Raw genomic sequence first — 26,711 nt, forward strand, 5'->3', positions numbered from 1 at the left:
CAAAATATCTTAAATGCAGAGCAGTTTAGTTGTGGACCTGGCCATGATAGCACCCATTTTTATTTTTCTTCACATTCATTTCACTTTAGTGAAAGCTGCATCCTTGTCTTTACAAAGTAGATCAAGGTTGAATTCAATTTTTGTACAGTCTGTTCTGTACTCTGTACCGAGTTAGGGCGTCTACAAGGGGAGGTGTGAAAACTGGCCCCAAGAAGTCACTCGGCACAGCAGTGTTGCAACCAGGGGTGCCTTTAGCGCTCACTGCTTGCTCGTCCAGGAAAATGGTTGTAGTGGAAATACCCTTTATAGAATATTCATAGTTTTGGCAGGTATCTCTTAGACTTTATCTCTTAGACTTGCTAAAGATTGTAATATGCTGCTGGTGTCATACGGTCTCCGAACATGGGGAAATATGACAGCACTTTTGGGTTTCTCTGCTCTTTAACCGCTTAAGGGCTTATGACGAGCTCAGTTCATAGCAAGTGATCGGCACTTATGACTAGCTGAGGCCGTCATGGCTTTTCTGCAATGTTTCAAGGGGCTTTTGGCAAGTCCAGCTCGTCAAACGGTACTTTACCGCATAATACATAGATGGCAGCACGGGTCCTATCATTTGCGTTTTTCTTGAAAGCGATTTTGAACACTAGATGGCAGAATGCCTGCATACAGTTTCCCGTGATGACAACGGTACCAAGGAGAAAGGGCAGCCAGGACTTCCCCTGGATATAAAGCAGTTCGGTGAACACCCCTTTCCGTCGTACATCCCGCCAACAGGGAAGAAGAAAGAACCTACACGCCGCTGTGTAGTGTGCTACTTGAAGCGAGACTGCAATGGGAAAAGCATCCACAAGGAAACAAGGGTCTGGTGCAGGTGGTGCGAGAAGGCCCTCTGTGTAGTGCCATGCTTCGAACGCTACAACACGAATAGTGGTCTCATCCAGTTTGAATGCACCTAGAAGCAATGGTGCATCTTTTGCATGGCAATTCTAAGCCACCTCCTACTATAAACACTTTCAAGACTATTTATTTTATTTCTGAATGCTCCTCAAAGGCGTTAGGTACACGAGGGGGCAGGTAATGACTAATAAAATATAATTATCCGCCGTAAATTGTTTCTGTGAATTGTTTTGTGTTTCAAACACATTACTGAAGCATTTGACGTAATAACAAAAATTTTGCAATTTGGGAACATTTTCTTATTTATTTGGCCCTTAAGGGGTTAAGAGCCTGAATTTTCGTAGTGTCATTCAAGGTTGGAATACATGCGCATTTCTTCCGAAGCGAATGCGATAGTTATTGCCAGAAGTTTATTCATACATCCGTTTCTTAGCGATGAGCCTTGTTACGTTCAAAAACGGTCCAATGCGTTGCCTGCCGAAGCAGCACTAATTAAACCATCACACATGCTGTAGCAAGAGGTTTCAGAGTTACTTCAACAACTTGTTCCTCGGAAATTAGGCATCCCTTCTGGCCTCATGTAACCTACATGAATGAAATTAAGCTTGTTGGCCGTATAGTCAGAAGACCAAGAGTTATGCCAGTGTGACCTTGTGTTTCCTCCACATTTATTGCCATTCCTTTTTCACACAAATATTTTTCTGGCTCTATTCACGTCTTCTCTGATGGGACATAATTCTCGTAGTTCGTCCACTTTTTTCCTTTGGGCGCGGTAGGTTAGGAAGCATCCTCTTTTAATACCAAGCGCTGTGTGCTGTTACAACTAGCTCATTCCCTCCCGCAATGCGACTCAATTCTCCTTGAATATACCTGTTGATAGAAAAATTCGGTTATCTGAAGAGGCTTTGCATATAGCTGAGGAAAGGAGGATAGCAAAAGTTATGGGGGAAAGAGAAAGATACAAGGTTCTCAATGCGGACTTTCAGAAAATAGCAAGAAGAGATAAGAATGCCTTCCTGAACATACAATGCCAAGCAGTTGAGGACAACAGCCAACTGAGGAACACAAGAGCTCTGTATAAGACAATCAAAGATATCAAAGGAAGCTTCTGTGCTAAGCTGGGCGTGATAAAGGACAAACGAGGCAAGGACCTCACTCAAGCCTCAGAGATAAAGAAGAGGTGACAGGAACACAGAAGAACTGTACAAGAAGGACCCGAATGTGCAAACCCAACATAAGACGGTTGTGATTACTGATCTCGAGCCGGGCATCCTGAAGAGTGAAGTTGAATGGGCCTTAGCCAGCCTTGCTAAGAACAAAGCTAGCAGAACTGATGGCATTCCAGCTGAGTTGCTTCAAAACCTCAACCATGACGCTGTTAACATTCTGCATACATTATGCCAGAAGATTTGGACAACCCTGTAGTGGCCACAGGATTGAAGGAGGTCAGTTTACATCCCCATTCCAAAGAAAGGCAGTGCCAAAGATTGTTTGAATTACTGCACGATCGCGCTTCTTTCGCATGCTAGCAAGGTGATGTTGAAAATCCTCCAAGGTAGACTGCGGAAATATGTGGATCGGGAGCTTCCGGATGTGCAAGCTGGGTTTCGCATGGGCAGAGGAACTGGAGACCAGATTGCCTACCTTCGCTGGATCATGGAAAAAACAAGAGAGTTCCAGAAACCCATCTACTTCTGCTTTATTGATTATGCGAAAGCGTTTGACTGCATAGATCACAGCAGATTGTGGCAAGCTCTCCAAGAGATGGGAGTTCCAATTCAACTCATCTGTCTCCTCAGGAGCCTGTATGAAGGGCAAGAGGCCACAGTCAGAACTGGGCATGGTCTTGGTGATTGGTTTCCGATTGAGAAAGGTGCGAGAGAAGGCTGCATACTGTCGCCATGCCTATTTAATCTATATGCTGAGTGCATCATGAGGAAGGCCGGTCTGGACGAGTCTTCAGCTGGAGTGAAGGTTGCTGGGAAACTTATCAACAACCTTAGATATGCGGATGATACCACTTTAATGGCAGAAAGTGAAGTGGAACTCAAGAGTCTTCTGATGCGCGTACAAGAAGAGAGTGAGAAGTTTGGGCTTAAACTGAACATTAAAAAGACAAAGATCATGGCGTCTTGCCCTATCAAGTCCTGGAGCATCAAGGGACAAGAAGTGGAAGCAGTGACAGATTTTCTCTTCTTGGGCTCCAAGATTACCCCGGAAAAAGACTGCAGCCATGAAATTAGGAGACGCCTGCTTCTGGGAAAGAGAGCCATGGCTAGCCTTGACCGCCTAGTAAAGAGCAGAGACATTACACTGCCAACCAAGATCCGTATAACTCGTGCTATGGTATTTCCAGTTGTGATGTATGGATGTGAAAGTTGGACTGTGAAGAAGGCTGACCGCCGAAGAATTGACACATTTGAATTGTAGTGCTGGCGGAGACTCTTGAGAGTTCCTTGGACGGCCAGAAGATCAAATCAGTCGATATTGTCGACCATAAACCCTGACTGCTCATTGGAGGGTCAAATTCTAAAGTTAAAGCTCAGCTACTTTGGTCATCTGATGAGAAGAGAGGAGTCGCTGGAGAAAGATTTGATGTTATGAAAGGTTGAGGGTCACCGGAGAAGGGGTAGGCAGCGAACACGATGGTTAGATGGCATCCTCGAGGTGCTGCAGATGCAGTTATGTGATGTTAGGAAGATTGTGAGAGACCAGAAAGCATGGCGTGATATGGTCCATAGGGTCACGAAGAGTCGGGCACGACTGAACTGAACTGAGAAATATCTGTGCTTTTGTCAGACCCTCAAAATGCAAACGCAAGCTGAGAGATATGCACTGCATAATTAGAAGCGCTACCTCAGTTTTCTAGTGTTGTTTGTTGTTACACCAGTTATTTTAAAAGCAATAAGATGCGTATAAATAGTATGCCTTCTGACATTGCAAACAGCTGAATTAGTGTTTTGATAGCCTTTGGAATGGCTCTGACCCACTCTGCACGCTTCCTATCTCTTATTTATTTTATTCATACAATACTGCAAACTATAAAAAGAACCAAGCAGGAGTGGGATAAAATGACCACCGTGTCACAATACCAAATGCAGGTTTTCCACAAGCAATGATAAAAACACAAAGCATGGAATAAAAAGAAAGTTACAACAGATAAGCCCCTACCATTTTCCATTCCATAGCCCTTTGTGTTGTCCTCAACTTAAGTAGATCCCTTTTCGTTAGCATCCATGTTTCATCCCCACAAGTGAGTACTGGTAAGATGTAACTGCTATACATTTTCCTCTTGAGCGATACCGGTAAACTGCTGGTCATAATCTGCGAGTACTTGCCAAATACACTCCATCCTAATCTTATTCTCTTAATTATTTCCCTTTTGTGGTCCAGATCTGCGGTTACTACCCGTCCTAAGTAGACATACTCGCCTACCACTTCCAGTGTTTCGCAATCTATTGCAAACTGCTGTTTCTTCCCAGTACCATAGTCTTTTGCATATTGATACTGCCTACCTTTCTGCTTTTCCTCTGTCTAGGTTATCAATCATTCTTTGCAGCTCACCCCACAGTTACTTAGCAAAGGCAATGTCATCAGCAATTTGCAGATTCCCGAGGTATTCTCCATCAACCCTTATCCCTAACGGCTCCCATTCCAAGTCTCTGAATACTTCCTCTAAGCAAGTTGTGAATAGTACTGAGTAGATCGTGTCTCCTTGTCTAACACCTTCCTTAATGGGAATTTTGTTACTCTCTTTATGTAGAACTATGGTTTCTGTGCAGCCACCATAGATATCTTCTAGTACTTTCACGTACGGCTCACCTACACCCTGAGCATAGCAGCAAGATACAAAAGTACAGTGACGAACTACGCCAAACCACATCACCATAGAAAAGATGAAGGTGGTCCTGGCTGCAGCGCTGCACGGTCACGTGCAGAGGGCCACTCCTCCCTACCGACCGTGTTTTTCACACTTCTCCATCTAGGCCCTTTAAAATGAAGAGCTGTAAGTTTGCTACACAAAAGCGCCTCACAGAACAGCCTGTTTATGGTGAGGTTTCAACACATTTCTGAATACTCCGGCTGGAAGCCCATACACGACTGTTTTCTTTTTTCCAGCAGTTGCACGCCTAAATATCTACGCTTTAGTGACATCATATTGAAACACAAAGAGGAGAAAGCATTCTTAAATAAAACATTGAAAAACTGTTTCTTTAGAAGAGGCGTTCAAAACCACTCGTAGTAAGCAGAGTACTTTCCCTGCAGCATTTCATTCCACTTCATTTACCGTTTGGGTGTGCAAGCCGCAACACTGGGACACGAACTTGTGAGGCGAAGAGGGAGCACCGTGCTCACCTCCCTACATCTGTGTTCCTGCGTTTCAGCCAGACCAACTCAAACAAAATAACAACCCTGAAACAGCCGGAAAACGTGCCATTCTCCAATGAAATAAACTGCACCCATGCAAGAAAATGTAGCCTATTTTGTTAGAGTGAAAGCTTGAGTGTCCTCTAATCGACCTCTTGAATACCGTGCTAAATTTTACGAACATGAAGTAGACCAAATACACAACAAACATGGCAATGTTTGGCAGAACTCCCATCTTATCCCATTCAAACAGTAAAACAAAAAGGAAAATAACCAAGGCCCTTGAAATCAGATCTGCAGAGACTTACAAATGCATTAGCAACATATTGTTGTTGCAGTCAGCAAAAGTGTCAGCTTAGGCTGTCGAGATGAGTTTGTTCTATTGTGTAGATCTGCTTGTGTGGTTCCCCCACTTCAGTTTTCCTGTGCTCTCTTTTTCCCTTCGAGTTTTTGACACACTGACCCATAGGAGGCACTTGTGTACACCCCCCTTTAAGAATTAACCCTACTCAATTAAAAATCAGTTGTCAATTTGCGTTGTGTTCAATCTTCGTTCTGATTTGGTTTTCGTAAAAGTATAGTACAGTTCTACAAAACGCATGGCCAATCAGGCCCAATTATCGCACGTCTCCCACTAATTGAGCTGTCCAACCATCTTCAGGACGTGCACTCGGACTCGAAGCGTGGCACTCTCAGCTTGTTCTCACCTGTTGGTCCATACTCCGTATAAGAGTTCAACAAATGCAAAGGACAAGTTCAGAATGAGGAACAGGAACAGGTTGCGTGATGCCTTGTCCGAGAAGATTAGCCTGCACAAAGAGAAAAGGGCATCCCATATTCAAGAAGTTGGGCCAATATAGAAAACCATCCCATACCCTTGGGCTGCCACTCCTGGCTGTACACATCAGAACAGTTTTTTTCATTCTCAAGAGCTTTCTGTTGGAATGATAATGCCCATGACATTTTCAACTTCAGTGTAAATACATAAGAAATTACCCAGTCGAAACTTCTGTTTTTTAGTATTAGTCATGATCATAGTCATATGGAAGCCCTCTTTTGTTACGAAGGCTCATCCTTTGCCTGGTGAAAATCAGGAACCAGTATATATACGCGTGGTAGTAAATTCTATTACTGTGCTTACATATAAACAGATGTTACTCAAGGAAACTACTGACTGAGCTAATGTTTGCTTATTCTCCTGGGTTGTCAGCCATGAAAACTGACAACTCCTTCACATTTCATAGAACAACACTGAAGCATGCCAACACTGGTTTGGTTGGTTTGTGGGGTTCAACGTCCTAAAGCGGCATGCCAACACTGTTGCGTGTGTGTCACACTTGGAGAGAACATGAGAAATGGTTAAAAAGCTTGCATTTCACTTGAGATGAGGAGGTTTCAAATGTTACACTCTTGCTATGTGGTCACACATGTCAAAGCAGTCTGGTACCAGCCGCGCTATACTGCGTCACAGCCAAAATTAATCAAATATATAAGCCAGGGATGCAACTTGACAATTACACTGATGGATTAAACGGCACAGTTGTGCACATTGCTCTGCTGACACATGCCTATGAAAACATTGGAAACTTCCCCTCTGCATAGCACCACTCGTTTAGGGAGGTCTGCCATTGCACTGATGCTAAACAATGCATCAATAAAATGTCAAGTTACGGCTACTGCCAAGGTTCATATGCAGTCACCACAGCTATCGTTATGCAGACCATGTGATGTGTATCCCTCGCTCACAATGCAACATAAAATAAGAAAATGTAGTTTTCAGAAAAATAACTGGCCGCATCTTTTTAGTGGTTCAGTGATTCAACCAACCTGCAGTTACTTTTCAAAGCCAATAATATTTCCGTCACCAAGCACACAGCTCTAAATATAAACATCTGTGAGTTAATTCAAAATAAATTACTGGCAAGCCAACTTGTTCATAACAGAGAGCCAAAATTAAGAGTATACAGCCTCCAACTGCACACCAAAAAAGAGAGCCAGTAGTTCTCCTGCAGTAAATAATATTTACCAAGAAAACGTGGAGATTGTCTCGCTTAACATGTAAACCCCTAATCCGAGAGTCATGTAGGGTGCAGAACTCGGCCTCTTTGTGACATCTGCTGACACAGCTTCAAATCAAGGTGACACCTCATCCAGCGAAGACATCAGATGTACAGCTCTTGCTTTGGAACATGCATGCTTCCATACAAGGAGTGAAAGAACACTGGTTTGCCCGTGCCTCAAAGGAATGCCTCTCCCAGTTACTTCCCTCTGTGCCTCCAGCCAGACAACTTTACACTGGTTCCCACTCTATCGTAAAATTCGAGAAGCAGACTAGTTGCTCACCAGCAAGAGGGAGGCTAACGGAAATGCCTTGATCCAAACTAACAAAATTGAAGCAGGCAAGGATGACAGTGCCAGGACAAGGGCAGAGGGGGCACAAGTAAAAACAGCGAGGAAATGGGCCTGCGCCTCTAATGTGGAGAACCCTCAGAGGGTAACAAAATGGATTCAGAGAGAATGCTGACGTATAGCCAGGGCCAGTTTAGATACCAAGGGGGTGGCTTCAGCTGGCGCGAAAATGGGTCCATTGGAGAGGCTGCTGCTGATGACAAAGGGGGCCTTTTTCCCACCCCAGCTTTCTTGGCCACAGAGCATCTTGGCCCATCGTTCTTCATGTGAGCCGAACAGTGTCACTCTGCCACTTTCCTCATACTACCTTGCACAGCAGTTAATGAGACACCTAATTACAGCCACATAAAGCAGCCAGTGAACGAGTGATAAGATGCCTCACCCAAGACCGCTACATTTCCTGAGGAAGCTGAAGGCGTTGGCCAGCTCACGATGAGGCAAATGCAAAGGACACGAGACGGAGACAGGTCCAGTGTATTTTCTTGCCCTTTTGTCCTGTTTTGCAACCTTATTTGCCTGCTTAACAATACAAGGGCATTTCTTAATGAGCTAGCATTAAAACCCCTTGGTTTGCAGACATCTGTCCGTCCGTAAACCTGAAGCCTCGGTAGGCCAATGGGGAGAGGCATTTAGTTGATTGCCACAATCAGTATGCTTTCAATTCGGCAAGGTCAGTACAAGCCACATGAGGCAAGAAGAAAACTGCAATAAAATCGCTCTTCGTCAATTGAGATGACATCATTGAGACAGGCTGGCTTTTGTGTAGCAGAATTAAAACAATGAAGTAGTCAGCATACTGCAGTATTTTTCATGTTACATCTGACTTATACTGGCTTTAGGAGCCATGGCCACCAATTGGCTGTTGAAAGTGAAGTGAAGCTAGGAAGAGAGTAAACTGAACATATCTAGGAGCCGTAGGCAAACAATTCACATATAAAAATGTTGTGCACATCATTACAGAGAACATGCAATAATAAAAAAAAAAAAAAAAACAACCGGTGCCTTAACTCTAAACTCTTAATATTTTTACCTTTTTTAACTGCCCCCCTCTCCAATACCATTTAATTATTAGCGCTGAGGGTACTAAATAAACAAGTGCAAAATGCATATGTGTAGCAGTGCAGGCTCCTGCATTAAAGATACCGGGTCAGTTCGAGATTCCAACTGCATCAGCTGTTCTCTTCCCTGTATCTTGGATTAAATGCTAACTCGATTTTTCTGCTTCATCTGTGCCGTCAGATCAGCCAACGTGGCCAAGCCAGCCGCAACTGTCACGGCCGAGCTATGTTGGGAACCATATTGAAGGAACTTTTCTTTCGTGAGAAAAACATGCGCGGAAAGGCTTGGTCTGGCGGCTGGTGGAAGCGTACGACCAAGTCTAGAACTAGAGTTGCCTTTGGTGACTCTTCCGATTTTAGAAGTGCGCTCTAACCGCATTCCCCAGCAGAATGCACTATGAACGAGCTTTAAAACGTGTCTAAGCCGGCGCGACGCTTGCGCCGAAGCTCGGACAACGCGTCCGAGAACGGTCGAGCTCAGTCGGTGCTCGTAGTAAAATCCGATGCCGCCGTTTCCTGCGATGCTCCCGCGACGCGGCCATATGCCGGTAGCCGAGGCACGCGCCACGTCGCAGACGCACCTGAACCAGCCCTGGAGTCGCTCCTTGAACCGCGAGCCGCGCTTCGTTCGGTACTCCTTGTCGTCGGCATGTAAGGGCAGCATTGTCCACTGAGTCTGAGGTTCGCTCCCCTCACTGGCGGCTGAATGAGCGACGACACATATTGCTCCCGCCGTCGCTGGCTGCGTCTTGAGCAGCCGCCGCACTGGTGGTTGAACCGATGAACACGCGCACTGGTGACAGTTTCGCTTCTGACGTTTACCGTGACCACTATACCGTTACAGTGCAGTACCGTGACTGACTGTGTCGTGATTCCACGGCCAGTCGCTGCTGGGGCGTGGAGAGAAAATACGAATGGGTATCGTAAACGGGCTGCGAACTAATTTCGTGCGCTTATCCGCGCCCAGTCTACGAAAGTACGAAAAAAGTAAAAAGCGAAACTAGTGTTGCTAGTGTCAAGTGTCGCGTCAAAAAGAAATATAACGCACTTTAAAGTTTATATCAAACTAACCATTCTTTTTTCTAAAACAAGTATATTGCTTTCAAGCTTGCTCACGAGTGTTCGAGTGAACTCCAAATTTGTACGAAACAGCTGACGTTTGCGCCACTTTCACAAGTTTCTGCTTCAAAGCATCTCAATGCCTGCCGCCCCTGACCAACATTGCCCCCGACCGCGTCGCATCAACTCCGAGTCCTTGCATGCTTGCATTGCTAAGTTGTTAATGCCAGTTTGTTTCACCAGGTAGTCGCAAGGTAAACGGCTAAAGCCAACTTTTCGCATCAACTTCATCATTTTCGAAATAATTAAGATAACACTATTCGTAAACAATGTTGTTCATTAAAATTAGACTGCACACAGTAGTAAAAAAAAAAATATTTTGGCAGCTAGAAATACGCTTAAATTAAATCAGAATGCCACAAAATATTATAACAGGGTATAAAAAGCTACATTTAGGCAGCAGTTCAGGAATGCGATTGCGGGGTGACGCCACGCTATTACTTTGCTTAGAAAGAGGAGAGAGCTTCACATCTCGTGAGAACAACGATATGACAGGCACTAAAGAAATGGTAGGCATTGTTCAAAGTGGTCATGGTTTCTGGTACTGAACTGACTGAACCGCAGTTTCTCAGTTCCTTGCGAGACTACTGCAGCCGTTGTGCCGCGTCAAGTTGCGCTTGGGCTGACGCGGTTATTTCTACCGATGCGTTTTTTTAATGTTTTGAGCTGCTCAAGCATTGCAGAAAGGCCCAAGCCATCCGAGACTCGGAGATGCGGTACTGCGGCAGCGGATGGCTGCTGCGTGCGGTGCAGTCGCCGCTATCATCCGCTGCAGCGAGGTGTGGGTGGTGTGACCGGCTGCCGCCGCAGGCCGTAAGATGTGAGCGTGCGATGCAGCACATCTGGAGAGCGGCCCTGCGCAAGAACCACGCCAGTTCGGCCGTGAGGCGTCGCGGCGCAGCGCAGGCGACCCACTGCCCCGCTTCCGTCATGCACTTCTCGGCGAGCAGCACGGCCGAGTCGTCGGCCGAGGCGTTCCGGCCCCGGCGAGCCCTGGTGCTCACAAAGTTCTCGCGCTACGAGTTCGAGAAGCGCCGCCACGCGCACCTCACCGAGGAGCAGCTGGTGCAAGATGTGAGTTTGTCGCCCTTCCTTCCAAGCGGCAGAGAAGTGCCAGCTGAACCGGCCTCCTCCGAGCACTTCGGTAGCGCTGTTGAAATTTATTGTTATTGTTCTTTACATTACGGTTGGGACGTGTGATATGACAAAAGGAAGTGCTAGTCACCCGTGCCGGTAACCATAGGTGGCATGAAATAATAATAAAAAAAAAAAGAAAACAAAACTGTCTTGTTGCATAACAAACTTGTCCAGATCGTCACGCTTCCTGCCGATTGGCCGCCAACGTTGTAAAACGAGCCTCGAAGCTTTGTTGACTGGCGCTGTTACCGCACCCCGGTCACTTGGCCCCATTCTGAATCGCCAAATGTCAGTGCTCGGTTAGTAACCTCAGGCGGTAGAAATTGATTCGGTGGCATAACCCACGTTAAACCGCTGGGCGTGACTCAAGGAAAAAGCGTGCGGGGTGTCCCGCAGGTGGGACAAATTGGGACTGCGTGCCGAACTTTGGGTGTGAAAAGCGAGTAATGTCACAACCTAGCACGTGTCGCCTTGTGCGCACGAACGTAGTAGACCTGCTGTGCTGACCTTGGTGTCCTGCAGTTTAGTTTCCCCATGTCATAATTCCTCCAAGCATACTAATGTTCCAGCATAAACATAGGCAGCTATCATATCCACATGAGCTTAGCTGCTGGGTATGGTCCTGTTCTGCTCCCCCTGACGAATGCCTACTTCGACAAGTGGATTCAAATCTCGGGCCTTAACCGGGATCGTGACGCAAATTACATCTTTTTCAAGATGCCTGCAGCTATTTGCTACTTTCTGTTGATGATTGCATTTGTTCATTGGCAGTAAATGTAGTAAAGGATTTTGCAAAGCACTGAGTGTTGATATATCGATCATACCCATACCATTAACCAGGTGATAGCAAAATGTTCGGAATATAACCAGCCCGTACACATAGCATTCATTGATTACGAAAAAGCAGTTGACTCGGTAGAAACCTCAGCGGTGATGCAGGCATTGTGAAATCGGGGAGTAGATGAGCTGTACGTGAAAGTGCTGGAAGTTATATAAAGTGGCTGCACAGCAACCATAGTTCTGCATAAAGAAAGTAACAAGGTTCCCATAAAGAAAGGTGTTCGGCAAGGAGACACAATCTCCCCAGTACTATTCACAGCTTGTTTAGAGGAAGTATTCAGAGACTTGGAATGGGAGCAGTTAGGGATAAGGGTAGATGGAGAATACCTCAGTAATCTGCGATTTGCTGATGACATTGCCTTGCTAAGCAACTCGGGGGATGAACTGCAAATAATGATTGATGATCTAGACAGAAAAAGCAGAAAGTTAGGCTTGAAAATCAATATGCAGAAGACTAAGATAATGTTCAACAGCCTCGGGAAGGAACAGCAGTTTACATTAGGTAGCGAAATACTGGAAGTAGTAGGCGAATATGTCTACTTAGGACAGGTAGTAACCGCAGATCCGGACCATGAAAAGGAAATAACAAGAAGAATAAGATTGGGATGGAGCGCATTTGGCAAGCACTCGCAGATTATGACTAGCAGCTTACCGGTATCGCTCAAAAGGAAAGTATACAACAGTTGCATCTTGCCTGTACTCACCTATGGGGCTGAAACGTGGAGGCTAACTAAGAGAGTTCTACTCAAGTTGAGGACAACCCAGAGGGCTATGGAACGAAAAATGGTAGGGGTAACATTAAGAGATAGAAAGCGTGCAGAGTGGGTCAGAGAAATAACTCAAGTTACCGACATTCTAGTGGAAATTAAGAAGAAGAAATGGACATGGGCAGGACATGTAGTGCGAAGAGAGGATAACCGATGGTCGCTGAGGGTAACAAACTGGATTCCAAGGGAAGGAAAGCGTAGCAGGGGGCGGCAGAAAGTTAGGTGGGCGGATGAGATTAAGAAGTTCGCAGGGGTCAAGTGGATGCAGCTAGCACAGAACCGGGTTAATTGGAGAAATATGGGAGAGGCCTTCGCCCTGCAGTGGTATAGTCGGGCTGATGATTATGATGATTTTATTCCAGCTACCATTTAAAGATAGTAGCTTGAAAATCTCATGAGTGTTCTGGCATTCAGTACAGCTTGAGTATGTACTAGTTCATGTAACATTTTATTTGCGATTGTCTTCTGAATGCTTGAGCGTGATTAATAATTTTGGCAGGTCTAAAAGTATGGGCAGTGTGTATGTAGAGAGCTCTCTGAGGGCATAAAAATGCTACCTACTTTTTGATTGTTGCTTCCTTACCCGGTTTTCGAGCATTCATTTCATTGAAGCACCATTTGTCTCCAGCACCCAAGGTGTTCGACAGCAGGTATGAGCAGAAACTGATAAAGTAAAACACAGCAATATCATCCTGGTATTCCACAGCTTTAGGTATTTTGTGTGGCCATTATTTATCTGGTCATAATGGTGGACACTGAGATACAAACGGTTAAGCAAGGCTCAGAAATCATAATCGGAAACCTAATTAGAATGTGACACTGACTGCCCATTCCCCTGTAGGGGCACCTTATGTAATGAGGTGTTGGTGCTTGGCGCCATCACGGACCCCTAGCCATCATACAGAGGCTGTTCTCCGTACCATGGCGATAAGTTGAGAGGTGGAGGGAAGAAACCTTGAACGGTGACGGTCTAGGTCAAGCCTCGGCCGACGGGCTCCTCGTCTGTCTGCCAGGCGAGGGGCTCCGGGACCTTTCTCTGAATATGAGGATGAAAAAGAGGCAACTGAATATTAGGAATCCTTAGCCAGCCATTACATGCCATATGGACAAATCTTCTAAAAAAACATAATCGGCCCCCGAAAAGGGGCCGCACTGTGCTAAGCAGCACATGCCAAAAAAACCTAGAGCATTTGCCAAGTTTTACATTATTCATTCCTTGACAGACCAACCTGTAGCAAACCTGTCTGCTTTCATCATCGCCAAAGGCATCAAAAACTGTGTCGCCCAAAGCTACAAAGGGAAGAAACAGAGAAATGGTGCCCTTGTCGTAGAAATAACAACAAAAGAACAGAGTAGTAAACTTCAGTCTCCACAAAATCTTGGAGGAATGGGCGTGCAGGTGACTCCTCACTGCACCCTAAACTACACCAAAGGTGTCATCTCCGAGATGGAACTACTACAAAGCACTGATGCAGAACTAGAAGAACTTGCTGAACAAGGTATAATTGCAGCATACCGAATCACCATCAGGGGCAATAAAACAGAGATAAAGGCTAAGCACATAGTCTTAACCTTTAACAGCACCACCCTACCGGAATCGATTCATGTAGCTTGCCTCAACTGCAGTCTGCTCTTACATTCCGAACCCCAGAATGTGTTTCAAGTGCCAGTGCTTTGGACACAGCTCTTTGGCTTGCCGGCGCAAATCCACTTGTGTCACATGCGGAGATGACAAACACAGTGTAAACAAGATGTGAGCGCACAGCCAAATGTGTCAACTGTTGCAGTCCACATAGCATATTCTCCAAATCATGCTCCATCTGGAAAACAGAGAAAGACATAATCACCTTGAAAACCACAGAGTAAAACACAAGAGGGACATGAACAGGGAACAAGTGTAGAAAAAAGCAGACCGCTCAATCTGTATGCGATTGTCTTCAAGCGTGATTGTGGTGCAATGGTAATGTATTTCAATAATTCTTCTTTCGAAAGGTTTATTTCTGCTGGTAGCAATGCTTTAAATTAATGCATTATAAATGCCTTTCTTATTGTCTGTTTGCTGATTGGAGATAGTTTTATCCCTTCGCGTTCTTTCTGATTGAACTCATGGGAAACAGCTTTCCGGAAATCTTTGCCTAGATACAGGCAAAGAATAAGCGGATCTACAGTTACTACCTGTCGTAAGTAGACATATTCGCCTACCACATCCAGCACTTCGCTACCTATTTTAAACTGCTGTTGCTTTCCCAGGTTGTTCAACATTACCTTAGTCTTCTGTATAATAGTCATTAGGCCTACCTTTCTGCTTCTCCTCTCTAGATCATCATTCGTTGCACCATTCAAAGACACCAAGGATAATGAAAAAACATAATGCAAATCTGAGAGAAATCTTGCGCTGACTGTCCTGTCCCTACAGTGTGTTGCATATGGCAGAAGGAGCATTCTAGAAGGTAGACATTTGATGATATTGATACGTGGCAGAAGGCTAGTACAACAACAGGGGAACCCACAACAGGTGATGAGAGCCTAGGTGTTCAGGCAAGCACCAACTGTTTTCTTCAGCTTCGTCGTCTATCACAGAATAGTCCATCGTCGTCCTCTTTAGTGGCATGTACGTAACATTACCCCGGCATGAAAAGCACTGTCCCGGTGCATACTATGTCGAGGAAGTACAGCTGGAGTGGTATGGCTTCATACGAGCGACATGAACAATTTCTGTACAGGGCATATCGAACTGGCGGTGTGGGTGCACAGGGGTGACCTCGTATGTCACGGAAGTGACTGGCCGTAAAACATGGTAGGGGGCCTGTGTAGCGTGGCAAGAGCTTCTCATAGAGCCCAATTCTACGAGCGGGAGTCCAGAGCAAGACATGAGAGTCCGGAGAGTAGTGGACGTCCCTATGACAAGAATCATGGCCGGCGTTTTTGAGAGTTTTGGGAGGAAGCCAGTCGGTGGCGAGCAATAACACGGGCGGCGTCAGCTCGGGATATGGCGTCGCGAACATAGGAACTTGCATTCGCGGTGGGAGGGAGTACGCTGTCAAATGGAAGAGAAGGGTCACGGCCGAACAGAAGATAGAAGGGCGAGTAGCCTATTGTATCGTGGCGGGATGCATTATACGCAAAGGTCACCAACGGTAAGGTAATATCCCAGTCACGGTGATCAGCCGATACATACATTGACAGCATATCCGTGAGTGTGCGATTGAGGCGTTCGGTGAGGCCGTTTGTGGATGGTAAGCGGTGGTGAAGTAGTGTTTAATGGAGCAGCATTGGAGAATTTCTTCGACTACTCGAGCAAGAAAGCAGCGACCACGGTCAGTGAGCAGCTGGCGTGGTGCACCGTGGAGCAGGATGACGTCGTGGAGGAGAAACGCTGCCACGTCAGTTGCACAGCTGGTGGGTATCGCTCGTGTAACGGCGTAGCGCGTAGTACATTCCGTAGCCACTGCAATCCATTTATTCCCCGAAGCAGACAGAGGAAAAGGCCCGAGGAGATCAAGGCCAACTCGGGAAAATAGGTCTATTGGGATGTCGATAGGCTGTAGGGATCCAGCAGGCACAACCGAGGGCTTCTTCCGTCGCTGACACCTGTCACAAGAAGCCACGTAACGATAAACAGAGCGGCAGAGGCCTGGCCAAAAGAAGCGCCAGCGGACGCTGTCATACGTACGAGATACGCCAAGATGACCCACAGTAGGCGCGTCGTGCAACTGCTGAAGAACGGTGACACGCAGGTGGTCGGGGACTACGAGCAGAAGCTCAGCGCCATCTGGTCGCATATTGCGCTTATATAAAGTGCTGTTGTGGAGCACATACAAAGCAAGGGTAGCGTCAGGGTGATCAGTGCTGAGGCGGTTGATAATGCCGCAAATCTTGGGATCTAATTGCTGCTCATGACGAATGTTTGAAAGGTCAGAGATCGACAACACACAGGGGTCATCGTCACACTCGCTTTCAGATGGCGGATCTACCGGGTTGCGGGACAGGCAATCGGCATCAGTGTGTAGCCGGCCGGACCTGTGGACGACAGAAAAAGTGTATTCCTGAAGACTCAACGCCCGAGACGACCAGTAGGGTCCTTCAGCGAAGAAAGCCAACATAAGGCGTGGTGGTCGGTGATGACGGAGAACAGGCGGCCAAACAAGTAAGGGCGAAACTTTGTAATGGCCCATACGAGAGCTAAACACTCACGTTCTGGGATCGAATAATTTTGCTCAGCTGCTGAAAGGAGGCGACTGGCATAAGCAATGACGCGAGTGCGACCCGTCTGCTGCTGGGCGAGAATGGCACCAATACCGTGACCACTGGTGTCGGTGCGTACCTCCGTTGGGGCTGAGGGGTTGAAGTGTGCCAGGACGGGCGGCGGGTTGGTGAGGGCTGCGATTAGCGCAGAAAAGGCTTGAGACTGTTCTGGGCCCCAGCAAAATAGAACGTCGTTCTTCAGAAGAAGGGTGGGTGGGCGAGCCGTCTCTGCAAAGTTGGGGACAAACCGCCGAAAATACGAGCAAAGGCCAAGAAAACTGCGAACGTCACTGGTACAGCGGGGTGTAGCAAATGCACTTACAGCACGAATTTTGTCGGGGTCAGGTTGGACGCCGCGGGCATCGACCAAGTGTCCGAGTACCTTGAGTCGACGTCGGCCGAAGTTGCACTTCTTTGAATTCAGCTGAAGGCCAGCTTTTCGGAAGACTCCAAGAATGGCATCAAGGCGGTAAAGATGGCTCTCGAAGGTCGAAGAAAAGACAATGACGTCATTGAGGTAACATAAGCACGTCGTCCACTTCAAACCACGCAGAAGAGAGTCCATCATACGCTCGAATGTAGCGGGCGCATTACACAGGCCAAAAGGCATCACCTTGAATTGGTATAGGCCATCGGGAGTAACGAAGGCGGTTTTCTCTCGGTCCCGTTCGTCAACCGCGATCTGCCAATAAGCGGAACGAAGGTCAATCGAAGAAAAATAACTGGCACCATGCAAGCAGTCGAGGGCATCATCTATCCTGGGAAGTGGGTAAACGTCCTTCTTTGTAACTTTGTTGAGGTGTCGGTAATCAACGCAGAACCTCCAGGTATTGTCCTTCTTTTTAACAAGCATGACTGGTGACGACCAGGGGCTGCTCGAGGGCTCTTTAATGTTTCTTGCCAACATCTTGTCCACTTCATCTTGTATGACGCGACATTCAGAAATGGCGATTCGGTAAGGTCTTCTGTGAATTGGGCTGGCGTCTTCGGTATCGATACGGTGAGTAACGAGGGACGTTTGTCTCAAAGGTCAGTTGCCAAAATCTAAAATGTAACTGTACGAGGCCAGAAGGTTGGTAAGTGCTTGAGCACGATCAGGACACAAGTCAGGAGCTACCATTCCTGATATGCGGGCTTCCGTAGGCGGGGATGGCGCATGCTTTTTCGATATTGCAGCAGTAGGGTCAGTTGAAAGTGCACACACAATAAAGTCAGACAACGAGGTCAGTTCGGCGAGAGAAGTGCCCTCGGGAAGAACTTGTACAAAAAAGCTGAAGTTCAGGACTGGAAGATAAGTGTGGTTATTCGCTACATGCACAATATTGTGAGGGAGGGCTATGCTACGCTGCAGAGTCACATCGGTTAAGGGGGAAACAACGTAGTCGCCATCGGGAATGGGGGGGGAAAGGCGACATGAGCACATACACAGCGGCTTCAGATGGCAGACCAGTAAATGCAGCGGAGCGAAGACGGAGCGTTGAAGTTGCATGAGCTTGTTCATCAGGACAAAACGGCAGGTCTAGATGAAGCAGTCCAGAAGAGCAGTCAATTAGTGCGGAGTGTGCAGTTAAAAAGTCTAGGCCTAGTATAACGTCTTGAGGGCAACTGGTGAGGACTGTAAATAACACAGGGATGTTGTGGCCGGCAACGCTAATGCGTGCAGTACACATACCGATCACAGTAGCTGTGTTGCCATCCGCAACACGAATGGTAGATGAGGTGGCGGGTGTGAGGACTTTCTTGAGGCGTCGGCAGAGCGAGGAACTGAGGACAGAAATGTGGGCACCAGTGTCAATAAGTGCAGAAAGTGGGACTCCATCCACAAGAATATCAATGAGATTACGTCTAGGTGCGGGGTTCAGAACCGAGTTGGCAGTCCGGGTCGATAATGCAGCGTCACTCCCGGGCGCTGCACTCGCTAGTTTCCCGAGTAGGTGCCGGCGTATGATAGGGAGGAGCCGCGACGAGATACCGGTGAACGGGATCGACGAGCCCAGGGAGATGGAGATCGGCGGTAGTGACGAGCAGATGAGACGGTTTCGTTGCGAGGCTCATCTGGTTGAGGAGGAAGGTGTCCAGGTCGATCATAGGCGGGGCGGGGCTCCTCTGGTGGGGCAGCAAAGCGTCGAGGTCCATAGTAATACCGACGGTCAGAGTTGTAATAGGAGCGAGGGGTGGGAAAAGTACGGCTACGGCAATACCGTGAAGTGTGGCCGGCTCGACAGAAAATGAAGCAGATTGGCCTGTCGTCTGGTGTGCGCCACTCTGCAGGATTGTGACCAAGGTAGCGACGTGGGGAGGCTGTGCTGGTGGTTGTAGCAGCCACTAAAGGAACAGGGTGCGATGGTGGCGGGGGCGGCACGGAGCTAGAGGAGAGGCCGACGTTTGCAAGTTCCTGGCGGACAACGACCTGTATCATGGCCACGGTGTCGAGCAGCGGAGACGGGAGTGGTGCAGGCGTTAGGGCCTCGAGCTCTGTCCGGACGATTTGAGTCACGGTCGTGGGATGGGAGGGCTGGTGCAAAGGGGCCAGGTCATCGCAGGATGAGGTAGCCGCCATGTTCGGAAGACGCTCAAAGCGATGTACAAGACGTCATTGTTTAGCCTGCTCGAATTTTCGGCAGACTTGAAGCACCGAGTCGACGGTAGCGTAATTCATGCAGAATAGGATGTGGAACGCATCATCCGCGATACCCTTGAGGATATGCCCTACCTTGTCACTTTCCGGCATGGAGGTGTTGATCTTGCAACACAACGCAAGCACGTCCTGAATGTAGGCGAGGTAAGACTCCGTGGGGGTTTGAACACGAGACGAAAGTTCCGTTTTTGCAGCGAGAATGCGTCCAATTGGTTTCCCGAACAAGTCCTTAAGCTTTCGCTTGCATATATCCCAAGTAACGAGCTCTTGTTCATGGTTTTGAAACCATGTTCGAGCTGTTCCCGCTAAATAAAAGATGATGGTAGCGAGCATGATGGTGGCATCCCAGTGGTTGTTCCGGCTGCAGCGCTCATACTTGTCTAGCCAATCGGCAATGTCTGGGTTGTCGTCGCCATTAAAGATGGGAGGGTGGCGAATTTTCGTTAGAACAACTGGCTGAGGCGATGTTCCTGCGGTGGTAGGGGCTGCTTCGGAGGTCATCGTGGCTGTTTGAGATGTGGTTGTGATCCAGGTAGGTGGCAACCGCTTCGCAAATCCAGCTTTTGGCAGCGTAAATGGGGCTAATTGGCGCGTACGGGGATCTTGATTCACCTCCACCAAGATGATACATGGCAGAAGGCTAGTACAACAACAGGGGAACCCACAACAGGTGATGAGAGACTAGGTGTTCAGGCAAGCACCAACCGTTTTCTTCAGCTTCGTCGTCTATCACAGAGTAGTCCCTCGTCGTCCTCTTTAGGGGCATGTACGTAACAATATGCAATTAAAGCCCAATTTTATCTGAAAAGTACAATCATTTGCCAAGATGCCATTTGTGGATGCATGTCGTACACCTGGGTTGGGAAGAAGGCTGTGGTTGAGTTGGATGCACGTTACTGAGTTTAGGTTGTACTAGAAAATCTTTCACCACGCTGTGGTGTCGCAGTGGTTAGGGTGCTTAACTGCTATGCCCAAGGATGAGGGATCGAAATCCGTCTGCAGTGGCCACTTTTCGATGGAAGCGAAAAATAAGGCGCCTGTGTGCTGTGCAGTGTCAGTGCATGATAAAGAACCCCAGATGGGTAAAATTTCAGAGCCCTCCACTACGGTGTCTCCCACAGCCTGAGTCGCTTTGGGGCATTAAACCCGTAAACCAAACCAAATCAGATTTGCATTGTTTTTTACGTTATCGTTGGTGCCTTTGAATGGTGCAATGAATGATTAATGACCTAGAGAGGAGAAGCAAGAAGGAAGGCCTAAAGATTTATACCCCTGTCACTCGATCACTTTCAAAGGCAATTGAGTCGATAGCCTTGGTTTTCAATCGCTATTGAACTCAGAGTTGTGCCGCTGCTACATGGTAAAACTTTAAGGCTGTTGAAATAGTTCTGGTGTTTGGTGCCAAACTTTTGTGCCGCCACTATTGTTGCTTTCGGTTTTGCTTAAAGAACTAAGGTCTTTCTATCAATGCGAAATAAAATATAACTGTTACGTTTTTTTAGTAACTGCCAGTTTTTAGTTGTTATTAAAGGACAAAAGGACAACTTTTTTTTGAAGTGCATTGACGTTCTACGACTGTGCTTTTCATTGTGTTTGCTTTTCTCAGCGATGCAGGTTACAGTGGCAGAGAGTACAAAAATAATGTGTTAAAAAAAAAGCAATGCTATCTTTCAATAATTATGCACACTAATATTTTACTGCATAAATTAAAGGTATAAAACAATAACACTTGTTCATGTTTTTGTATCGTAAACACACTGTGCACGAGAGTGCGCATGGCGCTCCTCGGCTCAATGCTAGCAACCTTGCGCGACTTTTGAAGGCCTTGGAGATCTTGATGGAGTTCTGAGCTGTTCCGTTGACTCGATAAACTATTGACTGAATGGCCATTGAAAACGCCCGTGTGGCAGTGTTTTTGAAGGCCTTTGAGTCGATAGACAATTGGCTCGAGGGCCTTCGAAAGGCCCGTGTGACAGCAGTATAATATGTAGAAGGTTAAGGTAATGTTTAACACCCTGGGAAAGCAACAGCAAATAATATAGGTAGCGAAATGCTGGACGTGGTAGGCTAATATGTCTACTAACACAGGTAATAAGGACCAGAAAGGGAAATAACTAGGAGAATAAGATTGGGATGGAGTGCATTTGGAATGTACTCAGACATTATGACTAGCATCTTTTAGTATCAGTCGAGAGGAAAGTATGTAACAGTTGCATCGTGCCTGTACTAATCTATGGGGCTGACACGTGGAGGCTAACCAAGAGGGTTCTACTTAAGTTGAGGACAACGCAGAGGGCTATGGAACGAAAAATGGTAGGGGTAACATTAAGAGATAGGAAGCGTGCAGATTGGGTCAGAGAAATAACTCAAGTTACCGACATTCTAGTGGAAATCAAGAAGAAGAAATGGGCATGGGCAGGACATGTAGTTCGAAGAGAGAATAACCGATGGTCTCTAAGAGTAATCAATTAGATTCCAAGGGAAAGAAAGCATAGCAGGGGGAAGTAGAAAATTATTTGGGCGGATGAGTTTAAGAAGTTCGCAGAGATCAAGTGGATGCAGCTAGCACAGGACAGGGTTAACTGGAGAAAAATGGGAGAGGCCTTCGCCCTGCAATGTGTATTGGCTACTGGTGATGGTCTTCAAGAATATGTTAACATGGGTTGGCCATTTTGCAGAATATTGTTTATGTTGGGAATGGCATTGGAGTAATTCGTTGTAAAATAAGGTGGGCATTCAATGTTAGCTTTTGATCGTTTTTTGAGCCCATAGTTGCATTTTAGTCAGGTTGTTTTTCAACGGCCATGCTTAGTAGCCTGCCCTCCAGTACATTCCAGGACCCTCGTATTATAAGTGTAGTAAGGCATTCACAAATTATAAGATTGTTTCTTGGAATGCTGGAGTTGAAGCAGTTCAGGCTAGCTTCAACTCCATTCTCTTGGGAGTAGCTTTTGACGTTTGTAACGCCAAGCCATAACCAATGGAATAGAGTCCTTTAAAATTGCATAAGATTAGATGGCAGCATGAAGCTTGAAGATGCAGCCATTACATTATTCCAGTGTAACTGCATGGCAGCCTGCACTGAATGGGCCAGTAAGGGTCCAGCATCACTTTCTGAACCAAAGAAACAGTGCTAACAGACGAGACGAGTGGGAAGGCAGCACAAACAAATGCGCTGACTAACAGCCAAAGGGTTTATTGCAAAACAAGGAGCAATATAAAGCAGCAAGCCAAAGCACAGATGAAAAAAAAAAAAACAATTGCTGCACAATCATGGTCGTGAGATACACACGGGAGCTATAAAAACCGTCCCTGATTAAAATAGGTAAGCTCTTGGGGGAATAGAGGTACCGACGGTTGGCTGACACTTGTCAACAAATTCGTGTATGGTTAAACGCCTCTGATATGAGGCATGTGGCCTGATCTTTATATTTGACAATAATTGTGGTCTGGTTTAAAAACACCTCACAGTCCTTGCAGTCTGTGGAATGGATGACAATGTTATTTCGGCGTGGCTAGTTTTCTGTCTTTCGCATGTTCGCTCATTGACGCACCGTCCAGTTTCCCTGAAGTAAAATCGGCCGCATGACAGCGGAATCTTGTATACAACACCACAACAATAGTTGACAAATTTCTTTTGGTGTTTCTTCTCACAAGCCTTCTTTACAATTTCTTGGTTAAATCTCTTGCACAACCCTCCGAACTTATTCCTGATGGAAAAATGTTAAGGACTTGTATTATTACCTACTGCAAAGCTCTCATCTCCGAAATATGTGATTGCTTTGATCGTCACGGTGCCACAAAGTTGCAGAACTCTTGAGGTATGAATGTTGCTATATTTCTAGAAATGCTTAGCTTTTATTTACAGTCCACGTTCGCTAGTGTTGACAAGTTTTTCATCCAAACACAAGAGCTTTGCATAGAACCCAGCCTCGTTCGCGTTCTTAGTGACCTGTTTTTAGCCTCGTGCGATAGATGACTTCAAGCCAAGCTTGACTACGGCACTGTTGTAAAGTTATGTGTTAAGTTGATGATTTTTTAGTTTTTTATCGCTAAGGTGATGCCCAACAACCTTTTGCTCAGATTTTTTACGCATTTTTGACGCATTTGGATGTGAAACTTGTGTTGTAGGACAACCATCCATGTTGGATGTACTCCCCGCTCTTCCGGAAGAGCCTTCTGCCCTTACAGTCGGTCCACCCAAAGATAATTAAGCGCGGATAGTGAAAACCTGCATGAAAGCCGCTTTGTATAGGTCATGCAGTCATAAAACTGAAGCCAGCTTTGACACTCGGATCACTAGGATTACCACTGGAGGCTACCCGACAAAAATTCTTTCAAGCGTAGCAGAGTCAATACTTGCAGAAAGCAGGATTCAGAAGGTTAGTGAAGCGTTTGACGAAAACCCGTTGGCGAAGCAGGAGCATAGTAGAAAAAAGAACACTCGCCAAAATAAAAAGGGAAAAACATTGAAGTTTTGGGGCCCGTATGGGTCCCTTGTTCACAATGAAGGCGGATGAACAAAGGAAATGGTGGTGTAACGCTTACAACTTAGGTGGCGTAATGATCGTACGGAAGTCTCGGGCAGATTACCGCACATCCGGTTGTCGTCGTTTGTGCAGTGACTCAAGAAGTAGCCGTGTTGACAGATTCCTCTCTGTCACGATGACTGAGGCATTGTCCCAATCGATGCTGTGCTCCGTAGTGTCGCGATGTTCAGCCAAGGCATTTTCTTTCATGCGGCCATTGGCGACGTCATTCTGATGCTGTTTCAAATGCCTTACCAGATGCACCGATATATGTAGCTCCACAATCAATACATGATCTCTTGTATACAACTCTGGGCGGATCCTTCACTCTCACATGTTCTTGTTTTAGTTTGCTTAATGGCACGTGAGCGATTTGGACTCTGTGTTCTTTAAATATTCTGGGTATTGCCTCACTGACTCCTGGAGTGTGCCTTTTGTCAATGACCTATTCATCGGAGTTTTGACGCGAGCAGCATTGTTCAGCATCTATTGCGGGTTGTTTGAAAGGTCCTTACTTACGATGTGCAGCTCAATGCCGAGTTTCTTGGGGCCCAGACGGAAAGCACGGTTGTAAAGCAACGGAACGCTTATGCCCGACAGGGTGCGCGGAACGGAAGCTCAGATATCGACTAGTGTGCGTTGGCTTTCGGTACACCGAAGTTGCCATCCTGCTGGGTATCCTTTGGATAAGCACGTCCAGGAAGGAAATGGTGCTGTTGGAAGAAAATTGTGAATTGTATGGTCGGGTGGAAGGAGTTTAGGTGGTTGAGCAGTCTGCTTGCATTTTGTCAGCGAATCACTCAAAAACAGTCATCGACATACTGGGGGAACAGTTTTGGGGTGGATTAAACGAGCCCAGAGCTTCAATTTCGATTGACTCTAAAGCACTTCTGCACACACTACTGAGACGGATGCACCCATGGCTGTACCAAAAAGTCGGAAAACGAAATACATGTAGCAGAAGGCCATCAGACTGGAAATGTCACTCACTTTTAAAAGGCGTCGTTTTCTAGGAGTTTCGTGCAGCACGAAACTGCAAAGTCGACCGGGATTGACGTGAAGTCTATGTTCACGTCAAAAGAGACTAGCACGTCCTCATCGTCAATAGTGACTTCCTTCAACTTCTGAGTGAAGTACAAGGATTCCTTCACCACGGCCGCTCAATGGAGGCGCACTTGGGTGCGGCCCGTCGTGTCGCCCAGAAGAGCCGTATTGCGCCTAGTTCTCATCGCCACCGCTCCGGGACGAGTCCGGGCGGAGAGCTGCGCGCAGCGGCCGTTGCTGTGCTTTCTTTTTGGCGTCCGCGTGGTCGGCGCTTGCTCAATTTAGGATTATGAGCGGCGTTTCGCACATTATGTGATGCTACGTGCAAGTTTGCTATTGATAAGGTGATGGCGGCATGTCATCATCACTAGGCTTTTCCAAGTCATTCGTGGTCTTCCGTTTACAACGAGATCGAGGCAGTTGTGTGCTTCGCTGAGTGCGCACCCATTTAGTTGTGTTTCAACCACTGTAATAACTTATTAGGTATTACAATCTTGGAATCGGGACACGCTTTGGGGCCATTTATTCAGCGTGCACATTTCTGGAAACTTACAATTCAGGACGTAGCGTTCAACATTATTGTTCAGCCTGTTCCTCCGTTTTCACTGGAAATAATATTCAAGTGGGTGCCATCACCAAAACATACTAGCTAACACAAACTGTTGCAAAAGAAACAACACAAGACAGCCAGTTAACGACACGCCCGCAGGCTCAGGCAATTTTTTTCTTGTTTGATTATGAAGCAGCGTGATGCACAGAAGACATGCAAGCTTATTTTACAAGCGAAGAACTTCATCGAAAAAGGTTTATGTGCAAGCGTGATTTTTCCACTGCCAGATTGATGTTGCCTGTCCAGTTGGTCAGCAGTGGTCGCATTAGCCTCCGGGCACTTCATCACCTTGCTAACAAAGGTGCATGGTGATTTTCAGATACCTAAGGCGTCCATCATCAAGAATTCTGATAAGGCCTGGGTTTTGCGGGAATCACAAGGCACACAGTTAATAAATAGATGGGGACTAATAAAATAAAATTATTAACACTCCAAAGTAAGCACCAGGAGTTATTTAAACTTTGGTAATATATAAATAATGAAAACACGGGCAGGCACTGAAAACAGAATAAATAAAAATGTTTCATGAGATTCTGTAAAAATATTCATACTTCCTCTTCAAATGGACGAGCAAGGTAACCAGCCAAGAATGCAATTGGTGCCAACTCTGTCAGCTGCTGGGTCACACCTCACATGAATGAATCCAAGCTGACTCGAAAACTCTCTCGAGCAGACGTGATATGGCAGTTGGTAAGGTACAACTTTCATAATCACGAATGCCAAGTTTTATAGCTGCCTAAGTGTATATAGGTGCATTTGCAGACTGATGCTTGCAAGATGCCAACCTGCACAAATCATGGCAAAATGTGTATAATCTCAGTCTATATATATATTTTTTTCGCTAGTGGTACCTTCAGTATTTTCTGCGAGGTGAAAACTGCTGCCCTTGCGTCAACTGTGTCGTTCCCGCCTTTGAATTGCCTTAGGCTGCTAAAATGCGATACTATAGATCCGCTTTGAGAGCCTGCTTTAGGGCGTATCGGAAGCTGAAAATAAGATTCGGTTATATGCAATGCACTAGTAAGACACACAGAAGACATTGATGTAAGA

The 26,711-nt window shown here is 46.4% G+C and overlaps 2 protein-coding genes across 4 annotated transcripts in view; one reads left to right on the forward strand and one right to left on the reverse strand.

Annotated features, from left to right (window-relative positions):
- The window catches only part of ZnT86D (solute carrier family 30 member 7), a 72,390-nt gene extending 62,676 nt beyond the window's left edge, over positions 1-9,714 (reverse strand). Inside the window, exons 1-2 of the mRNA XM_084576047.1 lie at positions 9,314-9,714; positions 5,973-6,074 (exon numbers count right to left, since the gene is read on the reverse strand). Of these exons, the coding sequence (XP_084432173.1) occupies positions 5,973-6,074; positions 9,314-9,396 (185 nt within the window). The 5' untranslated portion in view covers positions 9,397-9,714. The remainder of the gene's footprint in view (positions 1-5,972; positions 6,075-9,313) is intronic.
- A 579-nt stretch (positions 9,715-10,293) lies between these two features.
- Positions 10,294-26,711, forward strand: part of Nadk2 (NAD kinase 2, mitochondrial) — a 118,074-nt gene continuing 101,656 nt past the window's right edge. For 2 of the 3 annotated variants that reach the window (XM_084576045.1, XM_084576046.1), the window contains exon 1: positions 10,294-10,925. In XM_084576045.1, coding sequence (XP_084432171.1) covers positions 10,563-10,925 — 363 coding nt within the window. In that variant the 5' untranslated portion in view covers positions 10,294-10,562. The remainder of the gene's footprint in view (positions 10,926-26,711) is intronic. The other variant, XM_084576044.1, reaches the window with a different exon arrangement.

This window comes from Amblyomma maculatum, chromosome 8 (genome assembly GCF_055883805.1).
Source record: "Amblyomma maculatum isolate TAMU_Amacu chromosome 8, ASM5588380v1, whole genome shotgun sequence".
In the NCBI taxonomy this organism is placed as follows: domain Eukaryota; kingdom Metazoa; phylum Arthropoda; class Arachnida; order Ixodida; family Ixodidae; genus Amblyomma; species Amblyomma maculatum.